Raw genomic sequence first — 22383 nt, 5'->3', positions numbered from 1 at the left:
ATACCTTGCAATCAATGTAATCAGCTCGGACTTAGTCACCTGTTGCTGACACAAAAAATCAAGCATTGCTTGTTTTAACAGAGTGGCTCCGTCTCCTTCGCTAGCTGCATTCGGGGTTGGGTTAGCAGCAACAAGTGTCGTGTTAGCATGTGTTGATGTGAGGTGCTTCAAAAGATTTAAGTTGCTTGAGGCAGACGTGGATAAAGTCTTTTTTCCTGGGCATAGCATGCATGTTACAGAATTATTCTTGCCTTTAATTTCAATTAAGGAGAAGTAGTGCCGGTACTTCCAGTTCGAGAATGCTAACTTTGATTTTCCCCAGCTCGTCGCCATTGTTGCTGACGGCTGGTGGTGTGGCACTGCGCTGGTTGGGGTACTGGCAGTGTGGTACGGTGGTACCTGACCTGAGTCTGACTCCTGAGTCCTGACTGTGGTATTTTATGTTTTTTTGGTGTTTTTTATTACCTGCTGATGGCTGGTGGTGGCTGGTGGTGGTGTGGCACACTGGTGTGGGTCTGAGTCCTGAGTCCTCCTGACTGTGGTAAGTAACCGTATTTTGATTTTTGGTACCTGCTGCCTGGAGTGGCTGGCTGGTGGTGGTGGTGGCTGATGGTGGTGTGGCACACTAGTGGGGGTCTGAGTCCTAAGTCCACCTGTGGTAAGTAACCGTATTTTGTTTTTTGTTTTTTGGTACCTGCTGCCTGGCTGGCTGCTGGTGGTGGTGGCTGGTGGTGGTGTGGCACACTGGTGGGGGTCTGAGTCCTGAGTCCTCCTGTGGTAAGTAAGCATATTTTGCTTTTTTTTGTTTTTGGTACCTGCTGCCTGGCTGGCTGCTGGTGGTGGTGGTGGCTGGTGGTGGTGTGGCACACTGGTGGGGGTCCTGAGTCCTCCTGTGGTAAGTAACCGTATTTTTTTTTTTTGGTACCTGCTGCCTGGCTGGCTGCTGGTGGCTGGTGGTGGTGTGGCACACTGGTGGGGGTCTGAGTCTCAAGTCCTCCTGACTGTGGTAGGTAACGGTATTTTGTATTTGTTTTGTTTTTTTGTACCTGCTGCCTGGAGTGGCTGGCTGGTGGTGGTGGCTGGTGGTTGTGTGGCACACTGGTGGGGGTCTGAGTCCTGAGTCCTCCTGTGGTAAATAACTGTATTTTTTTTTTGTTTTGTTTTTTGGTACCTGCTGCCTGGCTGGCTGCTGCTGGTGGTGGTGTGGCACACTGGTGGGGGTCCTGAGTCCTCCTGACTGTGACTGTGAGTAACCGTATTTTTTTTTGTTTTGTTTTGTTTTTTTGGTACCTGCTGCAGTGCTGCCTGGCTGGCTGGTGGTGGTGGTGGCTGGCTGGTGGTGGTGTGGTCTGCCCAGCACACTGGGGTCTGTCTGGCTCCGTCCTCCAGGCCTGTCTGTCTGCCTGTGCTGCTGTCCCTTGAGAGTGACTGTCTCAACTCTCCTGGCTGTGCCTGACTGTGGACGGTGGTGGTGGACTGGTGGTGGACTATATATATTTAATTTATATATATAAAATTAAATTATATATGGCCTCATGGCCTGGGTCTGGCGCGCTGTAACTCCGCTGGCTGTGCACTCTCTCTCCTCTGAGGCCAGTATCGCGGACAGCGCCGTCAGGGTCATAGAGGAGTGAGGAGGAATTACACTACTGCCATCTAGTGGCGGTAGATGTAATTGCGGTAATTAATGGGAACGGCTTTACCATGGGGGGAAAAGTAATCAATTAGATTACTAGTTACCCGCAAAAGTAACTGCGTTAAGTAACGCTGTTTACTTTAATGCTGTTATTACCATCACTGCTGAGGGGAGCTCAAATCTAAGTGCCTCACACAGTGGCTTCACACTGTTCCCTGCTGGGGCTCCCCAAAGTTCCTAAAGCAGGGACCCAAAGTCAAAACACACTCAGGTTGGCAACAATGGGGATTGCCACCCACTCTACATTATGACCCCCTTGAGAACTCTGGCGATGATCCAGCCCAGCAGAGCCAAGAAACTAACATAGCTTCAAAGGAGAGACCAAGGTTCCCAGAGTTTCACTACCTGTCATCCTCTTCTGAACAAAATAGCTACTATCCTGCTTACCTCCCTGCTCCATAAGGAGAACTTTCAAAGCTTCCCCAAAGGGGGAACACAAACTAGTGCTTAGAGAACTCATATGGTGCCCTTTAGTGTGTACTCAATGGAAGAGTTCTTATGTTCCACTACACCAAAAAAGCCAAGAATCTCCACCCACCACTGTGTAAACAAGTAAGAGTGGCAGATAAAAGTTGCCTAGCAACTTTCAGGCAGGATCCCAAATTAAATGGACCAACAACCCTTTACACATTAAATAGGGCACGTTCCTGTGTCTTCCCAAAGTGAAAACATATGGGTCTCTATCCACAAACACACTACAAAACTAGATAATGAAACAATAACACGCTCTCTGACAAGAGTATATCAAACTACAAACAACATGCATATAAACAGTGTACAAGATAGTATTAATGCGCATAACATATCATACATTACTTAACTAACATAATGGCTGGTAACCAACTATATGTAGAACCTTGGTTCATGAAGGTATGCCTCTTTCCAAGTCCTCGGGTCCTGTCTCTGGACAAAGCACAAGAGTCAGACAATCTTCCAAGATGTGTCGCCCCAGATTAAATTCATTAAAACACCATTCAATTCCTTGACTGTGGGCATAGGTGTGTACAGCCTATTGCATTAAGGTGTGCACCTCAAAGCTCAAACACATATGTGTGTGTGTGTGTGTGTGTGTGTGTGTGTGTGTGTGTGTGTATATATATATATATATATATATATATATATATATCTGACGGTGTCAGTAAAGCAGTGAACAGTGTCAGTAGGGCAGAGATTGGTGTACTTTTTATTTGTATTATTTTATTTTTTATTCTTTTTTTATTATTATTATTATTATACAGGATTTATATAGTGCCAACAGTTTGCGCAGCGCTTTACAATGTGAGGGAAGACAATAGAGTTACAATACAATTCAAAACAGGAGGAACTAGAGAGCCCTGCTCATTAGAGCTTACAATCTAGAAGGGAGGGTCAAGTGAAACAAAAGGCAATAACCTTGGGGGATGGGCTGATGGAGAAAATGAAGGTATATTTGTTAGGTGTGGGTAGGATAGGCTTCTCTGAAAAGGAGGGTTTTCAAAGAAATCATTTTTACACATTTTGTATGAGGCCCATTAGGGGACTTTGGTAAAATATCAGGGGTTTAAGCAGGGGGAATCTGTGCCACCCAGAGTGATTAGGGTGTGCCCAGGCACACCTGGCACACCCTGTGCGCACGCCTATGACTGTGGGTTAAAGAGATTCTCAGATATTCTTACATCGCCTGCTCATAGATTCACCCTGTTTTTCTCGATCAATCTATATAAATAGTTACTGAGACATAAAGGAACTTGTATCCAACACCACTGCTGTGTCCAAAATCATACATAGACACAAAGACCAGTATCCTATGGAAAATCCCACAGACTGTGATTTTAAGAATTCCTCCACACTGAAGATTCCACGGTGGAGAAGATGGCCCTCTCTGTGCTTGAGTCTGCCACAGCAGAAACTTGCTGCAGATTTTTACGGACATCTTGAAGCTTGGAAACACCACACTCAGCAGGGTCTCCTGTCACCAGGACCTCAGGGGAGACCTCCTGATGCTTTCCCAGTTTGCAGGGAGGACATACGCAATCTACTTTCAGAAAAGGAGACAGACAAATGGCATAACTCATCCATTGCGGTGTCTAAAGCCTTCAGGAGAATCTGTGTAAATGGCAGAGTCTCTGAAGGTTCCTCCAAAGGTACAATGATGTTGGTTGCCAAACCACCATGTCAGACTCCATGTAAGACAGCAACAAACCCAGGCCTAGTTAGTATTTTCAGAAGCCATCAGGTCTGCTTTGAAATCTCAACACCAGATACAGAGGAGGAAACAACCCACAGCCTTCTGAAAAAGCAGCAAAGGGTCATTGCCTACATCTCTGCCTGCTTCCACAACACCAGGAATCTCCCTTTTTAGGACTTGCTTTTGATGGAGATCCTCTAGAACAAACCAAGGTCTTCTAGGTGTGCACTCCAGTCTGAAGTTTCTAGGCTCCCTATGTTCAGGGGGAGGCCAGAACAAAAGTTTCAGAGTAGGCACCACAGTGGGCCCAAGGGGTGATCTCCAGCAAGTGACTGACAGGCAGCAGCAGCAGCTTTGTAATGCAATAATAACAAAAAGCTAGAATGGAAATAGAGGCCTGTGTCCAATACCAATAATTTCCCTGCCCCCACAAGGCTTGTAACAGATGCCATCACTGGCATTTTCATGATGTTTGGAGGTTCAACTTCTTGTCTCCCTTACTAGCAGGCAGGCGTACAAAAGTTTTTTGGGGCCATTGCTCCCCTTCCTTGGCATCAAGATTTTTTAAAGTTTTAATTACAGTAGCCAGTCAAGGCAGCAGATACATCTTCCAATGGGGTATCTGTCATGTAGTTTACAGGGTCACCTCAGAGATATTTACATTGTCAATGCTGTGTACATTCATTATGTGCCCACTCTCTTTGTTCTAGCCATGAATACTGTTTTTTGATGTCCCACCCTGACTTTTTGATCTGCAGTGACTTATATTACTAGCTGGTTCTCTCAGGAATCATCACAACATGCATGCTTCCATACCTTAGACTACACTAACATCCTGCTTCTCTCTGCTCCGGCACACACAGGCAGCACAGAGAGCGAGTACATGAATGAAACAAGTGTAATGCCCTCTCTCCACCCACTTGCCACCAGCAAAAATTTTGTGAATGTAAACATACAAATACATTAGAACAAGAGTTCCCAAACTGTGGGTCGGGACCCACTGATGGGTCGCGAGCTGCGTTTGAGTGGGCGCGCTGAGCCCAAAATCACAGAGAGTGGGCCCGCTTAAATTGTGCTGTGCGAGACCGCGCAAATTAGAGAGCCAGAGCAGTCAAATCACGATGGATTCAGGACCCCGCCCATGCAGTTTACGGAGGCTGGTCTGCATTTCCCGCGAGAAGGATACTTGCATCAGTGAGTACGTATGTGGGCTGTGATGTAGGATATGTTCATGGGATGCAGAGCCAGCTCCTCGGTCCTGCTGGTGGCAACGGTGGTGGCTAGACTGGCAGCGGGATTCTCTCAGCTATAGCTAGCAGAGACGGTAGCCTCGGTGTCATAGGAGGACCAGGTGCCCCGGCGGTGTTAGGAGTTCGTGGCAGCTTCTGTGACCCCAGTAGAGGATCTGAAGGAGAAGAGTCAGGAGACCAAGACCAGCCTAGAGCTCCTCATCATGGAGACTCTGGGTGAGGTGTGCTGGGCCCTGAAGAGGGCAAACAGGGGCTTCACCTTCACTGTGGACCTCTGGTAGAGGAAGGAGGGTGAGTGCCATATAGCCTGCTGATCACTGTCCTGGGGTGGTTGATTTCTGTCCTCTGCCTGCCTTATACTGTCTGTGAGGGTGCTGATTACTTACAACTCCGCTTATATGCCACACATGCCACAGGTTTCTGACCCCTCACTTAGAACATCTGGCAAGTGTATTCAATAATAAATTGAAAAGTAGTAATTTGATATTTTTAATTTAACATCCCCCTCCCTTTTAAAATATGCATTATTATTTTTATTTGCATTTATATAGCGCCAACAAATTCTGTAGCGCTTTACAATATTCAATTACAAGCAAGTGGGTCCCGAAAAATAACTGTATTCAGAAGTGGGTCTCGGCCCAAAAAAGTTTGGGAAGCTCTGCATTAGTATATCTCCCGTGTGGCATTATGTAGTCCTGCTGGAACAGTTGCCTGTGTGTTTCTCCATCAGAAGTAAGGGGAAAGTGCAGGACCCATAGAAACAGACTTCGCATAACCTAGATAAGTTCAATACATATTTTTTAAACATGTTTTTTTGCAAAATGAATAGTTTAATGACACAATTATTAAAATTACAATACACTGCTGTTTTTAGAGTGTTTAAAGCAACTTTAACCCCCGGAAACACAGCACATTTCTTATATTTTGTTCATGGCAATCAGAGTTCTGCCTCTTGAACCCTGATTATACATTGAGCTATGTTATACATTCAGGCTACCGAGGGGAGTTCAAACCTCTTCACAGTAATCCCTCCTTGGGCTCTCCAAAGTTTCTAATGCAAATGCAGACAGGTGTAGTTTGCCCTTTATGCAGTAGGTGGTACTGTGCCACTGTACAGATGGAGTAAAGAATTAGAGGAACACTGCTCATCAACAGACTCCATAGTTGTGTTAGGGGGAGCAGCTGTCTGATTGGACGCTATAATCTCTGATGGCGGCCATCTTAGGTGGGGCAGTGCTAATAAATAGCAATGCCCTCCTTGGTTTGGTGTGCATTCTGTGAGTGGACAGGACAGGGACAGGTACCCGCTTGCTAGGGAGAGAGATATAACATTAAGGCATTAGGGAAAGCAGGGGGAGTAAAAGTGTAGGGACACCGCTGCACATCCCTCAAGTCACTGGTGCTGCTGCCGCAAACTTTTAAAGGTTTCTCAAAGCCACTAGCTGAGTGTTGTAATTCCACCCCTCAGTGACCCCTCCAGCAGATGCCACTCTGGGTAAAGTAGGTCTTGTCTCTATTGTGCCTTATTATGAACCTGGAAAAAAAGGACCACCAAGGGTGTTCTGATACTGAGGCTCTGGACAGCATGCTGTGACACTTATTCATCACAGACGTGGCTGCTAGACCTATACGGAGGGCCCACAGGAACAGGTGAGATCCAATGCAACAATGACCTTTGATGTTTTTTATTGGAAGCAGTGGAGTGGGAGTAAGAAGACTCTGAGGCCACAGTGGTAGTGAGAAGGAAGGATGAATGACTGTTTCTCAAAGAGGAGGCTCTGGCCCCCTCCCATATCTCAGCACTAGAAATGACAGTATGAGAGCTGACATTGTCCATCATGTCCATGCAACAAGAGATGGCAGTTGTCCATCAGGATCTGGAACAGGTCTCTTATGGTGGGAATCCGCTGAGGCGGGCCCCGGTTGAAGAAGGTTTTGTCAGTGTTAACATTATGGACATATCTCCTAGAATTGCGGCCGAGAGGAAAGTCTGGCCCCCCTACACGAGCAGTTAAACGAAAGGTTCCCGGGGCAGAGGGACAACCCGCAGGAACCACCCTAACTCATCCCAGGGCTGATTCTAAAATGATCTCTCCAAGCCCTGTAGTCGATGTGGTGCCGAAGGGACAGTAGGTCCAGTGTTTGATTGACACTGTATCCGAGGTGACTACCATGGAATATGACTTTTACTGGCAATTGTTTGGGATCTAAGCCAAACTTGATTCCTTCTGGCTGTGCCTGAAGGCCGGTAATCACCTCCCTATTCTGGTGGAGGTTGTCATCTGGATGTCCATGTTTTCAACCAAACTGTGGATCCTGTTGGGATAGTGGTGACCTGAAGTCCTAATTTTTCTAAAGTGCCTGTGGTTCTGGGCATTTATGTCCTTAGGGACCTGGACTTGTCCCAGTTGCTTACAAACCATTCAGCTGGTTCCACAACTGGTCAAAAATACCAAGTGACATGGCAGAATTTATTCTGGCTTGTGAACTACATCATCAAGAGAATTAGTAAAAGTGGGAGTGGTCCACAATGTGATGAATACCCACTACCCTGAGCAAAGGAATCTCTCTCATGGCTTTGGGCCAGGCCTCTTTTTCCCCACCTAGGACCTGGCCAGCAGCCACTGTCCAAGTTCCAATGAGGGAGAAAGATTGAGCAAAGACTGCCTTCATCCCAATGTTGGGGGAGATACTAGTTTAATCGGACACTGTTTGACTTAGATAATGTCCCTAACACTTTCCACAGGCTGATGAAAAACTGACTTAGTGACTTGAAGTTTGAGACTGTACTGATCTACCCAGATGACATTATCACCTTCCTAAAGACTTTTGGAGAACATATTTAACAGCTAGATCAAGTTTTCACCCATCTAGCACAGTATGGACTGAAACTGAAAACCACTAAGTTTCACTCTATGAGAAAATAGATTCAATATCTGGGCCATGTGGTTTAGTCTGCCTTTGACATCCTGAAACAATGGTTAACTTCTGCCCCATTGATAGCGTATGCAGACTGTACCAAACCATTATGAGTCTCGACTGATGGACGTCTGCAGAATCTACGAGCAGTACTGGTTCAAAAGCAGAACAGAGTTGAATGAGTCATTGCTTACACCAGCTGCAATCTATGGCCCTTAGAGTGTAACTCTCATACCTACAGCTCTTTCAGATTGGAACAATTTTCTCTTGTCTGGGTTGTAATGGAGTAATTCTCAGAGTATCTTACGGGGCACAGGTATACATTTACAAAGGCAATAACCCTCTAGCATACCTTGACTCGTCTAAACTTTAACTACAAGCTCCACTACAATCTGGGCTATCTACACAGTGATGTGGATGTCCTATCTTGTTTCCCATAGAGCAAGCCCAGCGAGATGCTGACAAGTGTCAAGAGAACCTAGAAGTAGCCCCTTTTCTGAACCTGAAATAGCCAGCCAGGAATGTCAGTGATTCATGCTCCTGAAATGCTTCCCAATGTTGAGGATCTCTACACCCTAGACCAGGGATCTCCAAACTATGGCCCTCCAGTTGTTCAGGAACTACAATTCCCATCATGCCTAGTCATGTTTGTGAATGTCAGAGTTCTACAATGCCTCATGGGATGTGTAGTTCTGCAACAGCTGGAGGGCCGTAGTTTGGAGATCCCTGCCCTAGACGAATGGGCCACCTTGCAATGGCATGATCTGGGAAATCTACCAGATGTGAAGGTTTCATAACCAATGCAAGAAGCAATTTTCAAGAGAGTGTATCTGACTTTCAGATGTTGTCTGGAAATCATCTAGAGATCTGGGAAGGCATTTTGTATTGACGAGCTTGCATCCTTTCAAAGCAGTGGGACATATTTCTAAAATATTGTCCCACAGTCGGACGTATTAAAAATATGTCAACTGATGCATGCCTCTATAGGGTACTTTGAGGCAGAACACACAGGATTGGGCAGCTGTGTGCTGCAAGCCTGTTGCAGGTGCTAGAGCTGTAAATTGCAAAAAGCACCCTCATAACAAACCAGCCCCATGGTGATCTTCATGTCTGAGCTCCTCCCTATGGACTTCTTTACAATGGCTGCCTTTTCATCTGGCTTTTGCTACGCCTTTGTGTTTGTAGACCATTTCTCCAAGTTTGCCATGGTTGCTCCAAGCCAAGATCAGGCAGCAGTCACCACAGCTAAGATATTCTGAACTCACGTGGTTAAACCCTACGGGTGTCCGAAGCAAATCCGGTCAGACCAAGGCACTAACTTTGAGTCTCAGTTGCTCTCAGAACTCTGTGGGCTCAGTGGCATTCACAAGTCTCAGACCACCCCCATATCATCCTCAGGGAAATGGAGCCTGTGAGTGCTTCAACTGCACTTTTCTTAACATATTGAGAACCCCTTGAACTTTCTGTTGAGTACTCCCAGTGCCCCACCTTCCTCCATGCTTGTTGAGCACTCAAGCAAGGTAAGGAACTTCTCGGGGGCTCTGATTTAATGTTAGTGGAGGAGCAGCTCTGGGGTCAGTGATATAGGAAGGGGGATGATTGTAGGGAGGAAACCCTGATGAAGGGGGGAAATGTGAGGACCTTGATGTAAGGGGGTGGGCCTGAGGACCCTTATGTTAGCATTGGGAAATGCTATGTAAAAAGAGGGGAGCTCTGGGGATCCTGTTGTAAGAAGAGGGGCTCTGGGCACCCTAATGTGAGAAGGGGGGCTCTGGGGACCCTGACCTAAGGAGGGGGCTCTGGGGACCCTGGTATAAGGAAGGTGCCGCTGTTGGCCTCAATATAAGAAGGGGATAACTCTGGGGGCCCTAATGTAAGGAGGAGGGCTCTGAGGACCCTGATGCATGGGAGGGTGGCTCTGGGGACCCTGATGTATGGAGGGTGACTCTGGGGACCCTAATGTATAGAAGGGATAACTCTGAGAACCCTGATGTAAACATGGGGGCTCTGGGGACCTTGATATAAGAAAGGTGACTCTGGGAACCCTGATATAAAGTCTGGTGACTGTAATATAAGAAGGGGATAACTCTTGGGACCCTGATGTAAGGAAGAGGGCTCTGGGGACCCCTATGCATGGGAGGATGGCTTTGGGGACCCTAATGTAAGGGGGGGTGGCTCAGGGGACCATAATGTAGTGAGGGTAGCTCTGAGGACTCTGATGCATGGGAGGGTGGCTCTGGGGACCCTAATGGAAAAGGAGAAGGTGGCTCAGGAGACCCTGATGTAAGGGGAGTGGCTCTTGGAGACCCTAGAGTAAGGGGGGGTGACTCTATGGACCTTGACGTAAGGTGGAGGACTCTGATGAAGAGGGGGGACTCTGATGGGGATTTATGATGTAAGGTGGGAATTCGATGTGAACAGGGGGCTTGTCCTGATTTTGTCCGATAGACCGGCTTCTGATGAACAGCTCTGCAGCATTCAATTAGCACATGCAGCCAGTTGCTGCAACGCTAATCTGTGTATTCGTATAGTGGGGGAATCCTGCTGTAAGTATATAAAGACACAGCAGGAGGAATTTCCCCATCTACCTCGAATGTGTGAATGGGGAAAAGTATTCAGTTTATTTTGTTCAGCCGACTGGCTGAATGAAAAATACAGAGCCATGTATAATCAGCTTTACTCGTGATTCCTGTACTCTATCCATTAGGTTGTTTTGTATGTTACTTATCCTGACCCCTGCACTCTATACATTATGTTGTAAATTACATAGTCCTGACCAAAGTAATCATTGTTCCATACATTTGCTGGTTTTAATTAAGTTTTTCTTTATGCTAGGCTCAGATAGACAAAGTGATTAATTTTTGTGCGAAGTAAAGCATATGTGATGGAAACATTTCATTTAAAATGATTATTCATTCTGAGGTTTATATATGTCTGTAAAACTGTTACTTGTGGCACAGTAATTAGGAATATTTTGTAAATACAATGACTGTGGTATGTGTGTGCAGTATATACAGTGATTAGGCACAGATTCTGTTTAATCACCCCCATTTAAGCCCTTTCCACTGTTAGCTTGGTATACATTTGAAGTTTTTTTTTTTTTTCATTCAACAAGCAGCATAAAAGAAAAAAACAAAGAGATCCCCACATATAGACAAGCAATCCCGATGCAGGGATCTCTGCCACTGAGACATTGTATTCTGACAGGGGTTTTCCAGCATGTCCATTCGACAGAAAACAGTTGTTAGAACGGCTTCTGTTGAACAGACAGCGGTACACACAGACTGAAAGTTGGCCGGTTCCTGCTGAACCAGGCAATTTTTGACCCATGTGCATTGGCCCCCCCCCCCCCCAGTCTCTCCAACTATTCAGTAGGCAGCTGTAGGCAGATGGGGCATGCCGTTAGGGAGCAGAAACTGGAGTCAGCTAACCTGGGTCGATACAGTGAAGGGGAAGGAACTGGAGGAGGACTCCGCTGTGTGAGGAGACCCATCTTGGGACACGGGGTGATGGATACACGAGGAGGGAGCTGATAGCTTGCATGCAGGCAGGGGGAAACGAGTGGACACTGACTGGCAGATAACAGCAAATGAGTGCCACTTATCCCATTGACCCCAAGCACTACCACTCATTCTATCCCCTGACCAGCACTGCCACTCATCCCATCACCCCCAGTCCTGCCATTTATCCCATCCCCCCACCCCTGCCACTGATCCTATTAACCCCCCAGCACTGCCACTGATCACATCTGCCCCCAGCACTGCCACTGATTCCATCCTTCAGGCGCACTGCCATTCATCCCACCCCCCAGCACTGCGATTGGTTCTATTCCCCCCAGCCGCAGAAACCAATAGGTGAGCGATAATGATGTGCATTAGCCTCTAGCAACCAATCAGTGAGAGGAAATTATGTACAGAAACCAATAGCAACCAATCAGTAAGCAGTAATAATATGCATTTGCCTCTAGCAACCAATCAATGAGAGGTGATCATGTGTAGAAACAACTAGCAACCAATCAGTGAGCATAAGGATGTGCAGTAACCTCTAGCAACCAATCAGTGAGCATAAGGGTGTGCAGTAACCTCTAGCAACCAATCACTGAGCGGTAAGAATGTGCAGTATCCTCTAGCAACTAATCAGTGAGCAGTACAGTTGTACAGTAACCTCTAGCAATCAATCAAAAAGCAGAAATGATGTACTGTATCCTCTAGCAACCAATCACTGAGCGGTAAGAATGTGCAGTATCCTCTAGCAACTAATCAGTGAGCAGTACAGTTGTACAGTAACCTCTAGCAATCAATCAAAAAGCAGAAATTATGTACTGTATCCTCTAGCAACTAATCATTGAGCAGTACAGTTGTACAGTAACCTCTAGCAATCAATCAAAAAGCAGAAATGATGTGCTGTAACCTATAGCAACTACATCTACAAATTTTATACCAGTAGGGTCCCTATGGTGGCACTCTCTACAATGTCTCGAGAGAGATTGCTCCTTAAATCCCTTTTTGATGTTATAGAGATGCTCCCTCAAACAGTCCCTGAATCTTCTGGTTGTCCTTCCTATATATTGTTATTTATTTGTTTGGTTTTCTTAATGAAAAGCTTAGTACTTGTCAAACAAAAGTCTGTAGGGGCACATAGGGGTTGATTTGCTAAAATTGGAGAGTGTAAAATCTGGTGCAGCTCTGCATAGAAACCAATCAGCTTCCAGGTTTTTTTGTTTTGTCAAAGCTTAACTATTTCAGCTCCGGAAGATTTACCCCCCCCCCCCTTCATGACGGGGCCATTTTTTGCGATACAGCACTGCATTACTTTAATTGAAAATTGCATGGTCTTGCAAAACTGTACCCAAATAAAATGTATGTCCTTTTTTCCGACAAATAGAGATTCCTTTGGTGTTATTTGATCACTTCTGTGGTTTTTTTTTTTTTTTACACTATAAACAGAAAACGGCCACAATTTTGAAAAAAAAAAAACTGCTCCAAAACATATTTAACCACTTTAGCCCCGCCCGCCACAGTTTTGCTGCGGCAGGCAGCCGCCCCTGGGCAAAGCGACGTTATACTATGTCGCTCGCTCAGGAGACTCTACGGGGCGAGCGTGCGCTCGTTAGCTGGGGAGCCAGTGCGTGTGACTGGTGGCTCCGCTGGCCGCCGGCCACTCGCGATCTCCTGCAGCTGAGAGGGAAGGACAGACGGCTGATGTAAGTGATCACAGAGGCTATGTGAACCTGCTATATAGGATCGCATGTCTCTGTGATTACTTCACAAGCCATGCCCCCTGACAGTTAGAATCACACCCCTTGGGACACATTTAACCCACTGATCACCAGTAATGTTAACCCCTTCCCTGCCAGTGTAATTTTTACAGTAACAGTGGATATTTTTAGCACTGACTACTGTAGTAATGTCACTGGTACCCCAAAAGTGTAAAAAATGTGAGTTAGGGGTCCAATCTGTCCGCCGCAATGTCGCAGTCCTGCAAAAAAAAAAACACAGATCGCCGCCATTACTAGTAAAAAAAAAAAACAATATATATGACATAAATCTTTCCTGTAATTAGTAAACGCAATAAATTTTGCGCAAACCAATCAAAATACGCTTATTGCGATTTTTTTTACCAAAAATATGCAGCAGAAAACAAATTGGCCTAAAATGTTAAAAAAATTAGATTTCTACATTTTTTTTGAGAATTTTATATAAAAGAATGTGAAAAATATTGTATTTTTTTAAAAATTTTCGCTCTTCTTTTGCTTATAGCGCAAAAAATAAAAATCGCAGAGGTGATCAAATACCACCAAAAGAAAGCTCTATTTGTGGGAAAAAAGGACATCAATTTTGTTTGGGTACAGCGACGCACGACCACGCAATTGTTCGTTAAAGTAACGCAGTGTCCCGAATCGCAGAATAGGGCCTGGTCATTGAGCAGCCAAATCCTCCGGGGCTAAAGTGGTTAGTAAAAAAATAAAAAATAAATCAAATCTCTTCATCAATTTAGGCAAATATGTATTCTGCTACATATTGTTGTTAAAAAAATCCCAATAAGCCTATATTGATTGGTTTGCACAAAAATTATAGCGTCTACAAACCATGAGATATATTTATGGAATTTGAAAGTATTTATTTATTTATTTTTAGTAATGGTGGTGATCAGAAACTTATAGCAGGACTGTGATATTGCGGTGGACAAATCAAACACCTAACTGACATTTTTGACACTTTTTTGGGAACTAGTGACACTAATACAGTGATCAGTGCTAAAAATATACACTGTCACTGTACTAATGACACTGGCTGGGAAGGGTTTAACATTGGGGCGATCAAAGGGTTAACTGTGTGCTTAGCTGGTGTTTCAGTATAGTGGGGGAGGTGCTTTTACTAGTGGAAGGCATGGATCAGTGTTCCTGCTTTACAGGAACACAGGATCCATGCCTTCTGTACTGACAGAACGGCAGTCTGCCTTTGTTTGATTGCCATTCACCCTGTGTACCGAATGATCAGCGGGTGTCAGCAGACATCGGATCCACGGGATCCACTGATCAGCTTCTGCTTTGTAAAATCACAGTGGGAGCGAGCCGCTGGTGGCATGCACTTTCACCGGATACCCGGAAGTGCAGAATCACCTAAACATACGTGATCCTTCGCAGCGCGGCCGCCCTGTAGCAGTAAAAATCCTCCTCTTCTCGGGTCCCTTACACGCGATCCTGGCCCCTCCCTTCTGCTGAGTGCCCCCACAGCAAGCAGCTTGCTATGGGGGCACCCGAGCAGAACCACTGCTTTGTGTGTCCATTTAGACATGGAGCCGTGGCTCGGCCCTGCCCCCTGTTTCTCCTCATTGGCTCACTGACTTTGATTGACAGCGTCTGGAGTCATTAGTGCCCGCTGTGTTTCTCATCCAATCAGGAGGGAGAGTCTCGGATAGCCGAGTCTCTTGTGCCACATTGCTGGATCGAGATGGGGCTCAGGTACAGTAAGTATTAGGGGAGCTGCTGCAAACAGAAGATTTTTTATCTTAATGCATGCAATACATTACGATAAGAAACCTTCAGCCTTCAGAACCACTTTAATTGAACAAGCTGAAGTTAGAAGCTGATTGGCTACCATGCACAGCTGTATCAGATTTTGCAATCTCCACTTTTTGTAAATCAACTCCACTGTATAAAGTGGGTATTTGTAAAAGGACTAGAAGCAATACAAAAATGCTACATGTGTTAACATTACAAAAATAAAATACATTTTACCAAACACCATCATACTGTAATTCCCCTTTATTATCCAAATATTGCTAATTCAATTTTGAAAATCTTCTTATCAGATATGTATTTTTAATGAGATTAAGCCTGGAATGCCTACTTTGCTGTTCTAATAAGAATACAAAAATTCTAAAAGGAATTATTGTATACCGATTTTAGGATAAAACTAGGGAATACTTTTTCTCTCTGAATTTTTGTGAAAATTACAGTTGATGTTCATTTACCTTAACCTTAACCTTTTTACAATTATTTTTCTTTAGATCACAATATTTGTTCTGTCCTCGTTCATGAAACCATGAAGTCTTCTGACATGGGCTATCATTACTCAATCAAGCATATCATGGTCTTGCTCATAATGACACTGCATATTGCACCGCCAGCAACAGCCTTTGGATATGCCAAGTGTTTTTTGACCTATAAGAAAAGAGGATATGCTAACTGCATAAAACAAAGAGTTGTGAATTTAACAGAATCCATTCAGCATCTTCCAAATCAAACTTTATGGTTAAATGTATCACAAAATGATATTACTGTAATAGAGCACAAAGCCTTTTCCCACTTACCCAAACTTCTAGAGCTTCAGCTGAATAGAAATAAAATTAGAACAATCTGTTCTGGGGCTTTTTACAATTTAGACTCTCTTTACTATCTCGACCTCAGCAATAATTTAATACAATCATTGCAAAATGTGGACATGAAGCACTTGACAAGCCTGCAGATTCTTTACCTTAGCAAAAATAAGATAAGCACAATAGAAAGTGTAAATTTTAATCATTTAAAGGCTTTACAAAAACTTGATCTGTCTTTTAATCTCATTTCAAATTTTACATCTGTGGCTGAAGCACTGAAACAGTTAAACCAATTGCACAATCTCAATATTAGCAACAATTCAATAACTGATTTACGAAGTAACCAAACTCCGTTGATCCTATCATCCCTGAACATGTTGGACCTAAGCAATAATAAAATATCAGTATTCGATCTTAGTCAACTGTATATGCCTAATCTAACAGGCCTCAATGTGATGAGAAATACTCTGAGTTCAATAAATGGGAGTACTTTCAATAGTGCACCCAACTTATCAGATATTACATTTGATGAAAACCCTTTAAATATATCAGTACTTCTTAAAATTGAAATCCCCAAATTGACTGGACTTCACTGGTCAAGCATGAGACCTGCACTTGACTATGACTTATCTATTGCTTGCCAAGTTTTTCAGTCCTTTCCCAAATTGAGGATGTTGGATATCAAGCATTCAAAGATTCATGTTTCAAAACTGCACATCATCGGTGGATGCACTAACCTAACTTCACTTATTCTTTCAACAAGTCCGCTTGAAAAACTAGTAAACACAGAACTTCAGGCTTTTAAATACCTTGAGGTTTTGTATCTTGACAAGTGTAAACTCACAATGATTCATAATACTACATGGATTGGTTTAAACTTTCTTCGAACCTTAGTACTTCAAAGAAATGGCCTATCAAGTTTACCAAATTTCTTGTTTAGTCCTTTAATGAATCTTCGGTATTTAGACTTGTCAAAAAATCATTTAACCTACATCAACCAAGAAGCATTCAAAAGTTTACACAAACTAACTCACCTTATTCTGAATAGCTGCAAAATTGCATATATTACCAAGAACAGTTTTCATCATTTATGGAATCTCAGGTACTTGGATGTTCAAGAGAATAGCATATCAAGGGTGAAGAGTAGGTCCTTTAAAGAACTGAATAGGCTTGAGACACTTTTATTGTCAGGGAATAAAATGAAAACAGTACAAAAGTTTGGATTAGGAGGACTCAAGTCATTGCAGACTCTTTCTTTATCAAATAATGATATTTACAGATTCTCAGATAATATTTTTACAGGGTTGACATCTCTGATACATTTGAATATAAGCAAAAATCAATGGACTTTTGATAAACGTGAGTCTAAGAGACCATTTGAGATGCTTAAAGTCTTAGAAACATTAGATATAAGCCATCAGGTTGGTCGTTATGAAGACAGTGTCCCAGAAACACTGTTTGAAGGCTTGGGTTCCCTTAAAAAACTGGACATGAGAGGTATTTCAGTCTCTCTTTTCAAAAATGTCTCATTTTCTCATTTAACAAATTTGACTGATTTGGATTTGTCAGAAACTTTTCAGGAGTTAGATCAGCATGCCACAGTTGAGTTTATTCGCAAATTTTTCAAAATAAGTTACCTTAAACTTGACAACAACAAAATCAAAGACCTACCAAAAGATACATTTGCTAATTTTAGATTCTTAGAGAACTTATCATTGAAGAACAACAAACTTAGAAACATTAGTCAGCACCTTCTGATGCCATTGACTAATTTAAGGTATTTTGATGTCTACATGAATCCCCTTTCCTGTTCCTGTGAAAATTATTGGTTCCAGAATTGGTCACAACTAGATCTTAAGGTTCAAGTACCCTTCATACAATCATACAGTTGTTTTGGCCAAGTAGTACGTGATTTGAATTTTGTAAACCAGGACCTCAGCTTTTGTGGAACTGATATCTCTGTGTTCTTTTTCTTGGGAAGTTTTAGTCTAACTTCACTATTCATAGTGACAAGCCTTGTGATGGTGAAGTTGAAGTGGTCTATACATTACTTTTACCACATGGCCAGAGTGTGGTGTGAATGGAAGCTACAAAAGGAACACAGAATTTACAAGTATGATGCTTTCATTTCATACTGCTCTGATGATGAAGAGTGGGTCACAAAGGAATTGTTATTACACTTGGAATGCAAGGGCAGAAGGAGATATAAAACATGCTTCAGACCTAGAGATTTTATTCCTGGAGTATACCATATTGACAATATTCAGGACGCCATAAATAATAGTCGTAAAACCCTATGTGTAATCAGTAGAAACTACCTGGAAAGCCAGTGGTGCAGACTAGAGATTGAAATGGCTTGTTCTAAAGTTTTCTACCAAAGAGAGGATGTACTGCTTGTGGTATTTTTGGAAAATATTCCAGATTACAGGTAAAGTGATATCTTTTGTGTTTAAATGTTAACACCAGGTTTTGTACCACCAAAATCCCCCTTGACACTCATAATGAACATATCAATCCTTTACCTAGCACTATAATTTTACTGTAGATGCATGTTTCAAAACAATTATAATGCTTCCTCAAAAAATATTCCTAGGAATAATGAGGAACAAAAGTTGAGTGACTGTTCATGACTAAGGTAAGGTCAACCCACAAGGTTCCTTGGAAACCCCAGGTAACCAGGAAGAGTATCATACCCTGCCCTATTCACTGCAAAACACGATAATCTGCTGTGTATAGAATCAACCATTAACCCCAAGGGGAATTAGAGGTTATACAGTTAATTAATTAATTACAAAAAAAGTCATTTTTGTTGTTAGTGTCATCACATTATTAAGGTAATATTCTGTATTCTGTAAGCCAGCAAAGAGCTTAAGCATTGTGTGTGTAAGGTATGTAAAAATCATGTTAGTGGTCCATGAGATTCAAAATTGTGAGTTTCGTGGTCCGTGAGGTCCGAAAAGTTGGTGACCACTGAACTAGACCACCAGAATTAATCACATTAACATTTCCACCTGGGAGTTTCAGAGATAATGGAGTTAAAAGTTTTGACTAAAGGACCCGTTACAATGTGTGACTCTTTGTAGGCTTGACTGGAACTCCAGCCTTCTGTGACTACTGTGAAAACCTGCTAACTGGGACACTTTTCAAAAGATGGGCAGAAATTAAATGTTTTCTCACACCCCTAAAGTCAAGAGGCAGACAAGAGGAGCAGTACTGGAGGAGTAGTACAAGGGGATGTTGAGAAGGGGAGGGGGGCAGAGCAGGTCTGCATTTATAAAAGATTATAGGTGTGGCATATTATGGAACACAGAAAGGAAGCACTTTGATCAGGCATTTTGTCAGCCCTAAAGAATGTATATATTGACAACATTGTTTCTCAGATTAATTTAGTCCCTTTGTGGTACGTCAGACCTATTCTTTTAGTGGAAGCAAAACTATCAATCACAGGACCCCAAAAAATGCTGTGCCCCCTAAGAAAAGTTGCATTTTTAGGCCAAGGAAAAGACCTCCTAAAAAAATCGTACAATCATGCTCAGTAAGAAAGCACCCCTGCTATATTAGTGGTCAGGGGAAAGGTGCCCCAATTGCATTGGTGTCCAGTAGTGATAAGCCAGATTGCCCACCAAATTGGAGTCTGAGTTCATTTATTTGCAACATCCAAATGACACACACTAAACAACAGAGGTGACAGCAGGTTGAAGCGTTTCACACAGAGATGATGTGCTTATTCATAGGGTTATTAATAAGCTCATTATCTCTGTGTGAAACGCGTCAACCTGCTGTCACCTCTGTCGTCTGGTGTATGTCATTTAGATGTTGCAATTAAATGGACTCAGACTCTGATTTAGAGTTCAGCCACTTCCTTTACTTACCCTGTTTCTCAGAGACGAGCCGGGGCTAGCACCCACACAATGAGCAGGTAACTGATTGATGTGCTCGCCTGGAACGACATCTCCTTTTGTTTCCTGCCCTCAGTTCAGTTCAGCAGGGGTTTTGTGAACTTCAAGGAAGCTCAGATGCCAGATTGAACACTATTAAAATCAATGGAAGCCAAATAGGCAAGGGATTGTTAAGAATAGCATAAGGGAACATGTACCAATGAAAAAAAAAAAAGTAAAAAATCCAGAAGAGCAATGTTTTTTTTTTAAATGCCTAAAGTTGAATATTAAAAATGTCCTTTGGCATCAATTTAAAAGTAAGAGATCTCTTGGAGGTACAGGCAGCTGGCAACAAGGTGCACATATAGACCTAGAAAAAAATAATAAAGGGAAAGGCGCCACGCCCCAAAACGAATCAATAGAAAAATATAAAATATATTATATAATTTATATATTTATACTGGTTTGTTTTAGGGCGTGCCACCTTTCACTTTATTACCTTTAAATGACATTCCTGGGGGGTGTCCTCCGAATTCTGCCAACAATGGGGGGGGGGGGGGGCATCTCTGTGATGTACAGAAAGTGCTGCAGCAGTATTAACATTTACAAAGAAAAATCTTCTAAACTTGCCGGGAAATTAATTTGACAGCTGCTATGTATTTTGGGGGACATTTGGAGAGGTTTGTGTGTGGGTTTTTTTTTTTAAGAAGCTGGCAATAAAGGCAGATGACAGGTCCATGTCCACTCCACTATGCAGAGCAGACACGGACACAGCCCGCTCTTCTCTATGAGGCGGTTGGAAAATAAACACAAATAAAATACACTTTAAAGAATTTTAATGCACAAAATCAAAATATAATACCCAATTTTTTGGTAAAATAGAAAAGATGATGTTTACATATAAGTGTGGGATGGGCGCATGCGTTCACATTTCTGCAGGAGCACGGGTGGACAGGGCACTTTTCTTTAATCAATTTTTTTGCTATAACATCCCTTGTTACAGCATGGGCCATGATAGGTCCTCTTTATGGAGAAATCAGGAGAAGAGTAGTGACTAAATCTTCATTGCTTCCGGTTTCTGACATCACACAGTGGGAGGAACAACATCAGTTCCTCTCACTGTGTGCAAGGAGCCAGATGCTGCAGGTCGTTTCCTTACTGGGCTCCCCGATTGCTCAGGAAAGCCCAGTGAAGGTGGCGATGGAAGGGGGGGGGGGCTTTACGCTGCCTGTAAAAGTAATACAAGCAGCTCAGGTTACTTTTACCAGCTTCAGAATCGCTGGTACCGGTACGTCACTGGACAGGAAGCTGTTAAGGTGTTCTAGGGGCATAAATCACACATCAAATTTCTTGATTGTCACATTTTTGGAGGCCCTAGAGAACCAGGATAGTGGAAACATTGAGGACACACTGGCTCTCTTGACACTGGTACTATAATGGTGATGATCAGGACACTGGTATGGCAGTGATCAGGGTGCTGGTATGACAATGTTTAGGATGCTGGTATGGGGTACTGGGGTAATCAAGGTGCTGGTATGGCGTATGGCGGTGATCAGGATGGTGGTATAGTGGTGATCAGGATGCTGGTATGGCATATGGCGGTGATCAGGATCCTGGTATAGTGTATGGAGGTGATCAGGGTGCTGGTATGGTGTATGATGGTGATCAGAACACTGGTATGGCTTATGACCATGATCAGGACACTGGTATGGGGTATGGTGATGATCAGGACGTTGATATCGGGAGTAGCAGTAATCAGGACGCTGGTATGAGGTATGGTGGTGATCAGGACACTGGTATGATGTGGGAGACTGGTGTGACGTGGTGGTCATCAGGGTGCTGATATGGCGTATGGCAGTGATCAGGGATCTGTAAGGTGAATGGTGGTGATCATGGTGCTGGTATGGCATATTGTGGTGATCAGGATGCTGGTATGGAGTATTGTGGTGATCAGGGTGCTGGTATGGCGTATTCTGGTGATCAGAAATTCTGATATGAAGTATGGTGGGGATCAGGATGCTGGTATAGGGAATGGTGGTGTTTAGGACATTGGTATGGGGTATGGCATGAGCACTGGTGACACTAGGACAAGTGGCAGGGGCTGGTTGCATGCCTTATTGTTCACACTGGGGCAGGCTGGCACTGCAGTCTGTGAGTGTACATGCAGGCTGCAGCAACAGTTCTTCCTGATCTCACAGCTGATCTGTTTGAGAGCAGAAAAAACAATGTTCACTTTCAGCTTCCATTGAGTACAAGACCATGTGATCACCCCCCGATCACAGCGGTAATGTCATCCACTGTGTCTGGGGGATATGCAGATTGCTGGGCTCCCGGGTGCTCGTTCTGCGAGCCACGGAGGAGCCACCAATGACATACAGGTGCATTATTCCTCATTGGTGTTGCTTTCTGTAAATTGTTTATAAGTTGGAAAAGGCTTAAAAAGCCAGTCAGCAGTGGTGGGCATCATGATTGATGGTGGATTTACAACAAGGGACTTTTGGGGGTGGGGCTTCATTATTTGAATAAAGACTTTTCAAAGGTTTGGGTGTCTTTATTTGTAGACTTTAACTCCTTATTTTGTAAATGATAGAGGTACTATGTACCCCATTTGTTATATATATTGGGGGGGGGGTGGTATCTGCGGGCCACCTT

At 43.5% G+C, this 22383-nt stretch overlaps 1 protein-coding gene across 1 annotated transcript in view; it reads left to right on the top strand.

The window, feature by feature from the left end:
• Window positions 1–22383, top strand: part of LOC309567912 (uncharacterized protein) — a gene marked incomplete at its 3' end in the record, with an annotated part of 262103 nt that overhangs the window by 234219 nt on the left and 5501 nt on the right. Inside the window, exon 2 of the mRNA XM_082273448.1 lies at window positions 15545–18281. Coding sequence (XP_082129574.1) covers window positions 15580–18281 — 2702 coding nt within the window. The 5' untranslated portion in view covers window positions 15545–15579. The remainder of the gene's footprint in view (window positions 1–15544; window positions 18282–22383) is intronic.

This window comes from Pelophylax lessonae, assembly GCF_965119305.1.
Source record: "Pelophylax lessonae genome assembly, chromosome: 12".
Classification (NCBI taxonomy): domain Eukaryota; kingdom Metazoa; phylum Chordata; class Amphibia; order Anura; family Ranidae; genus Pelophylax; species Pelophylax lessonae.
The sequence above is the reverse complement of the archived record's forward strand: the minus strand, read 5'-3'. Positions and strand labels throughout refer to the sequence as shown.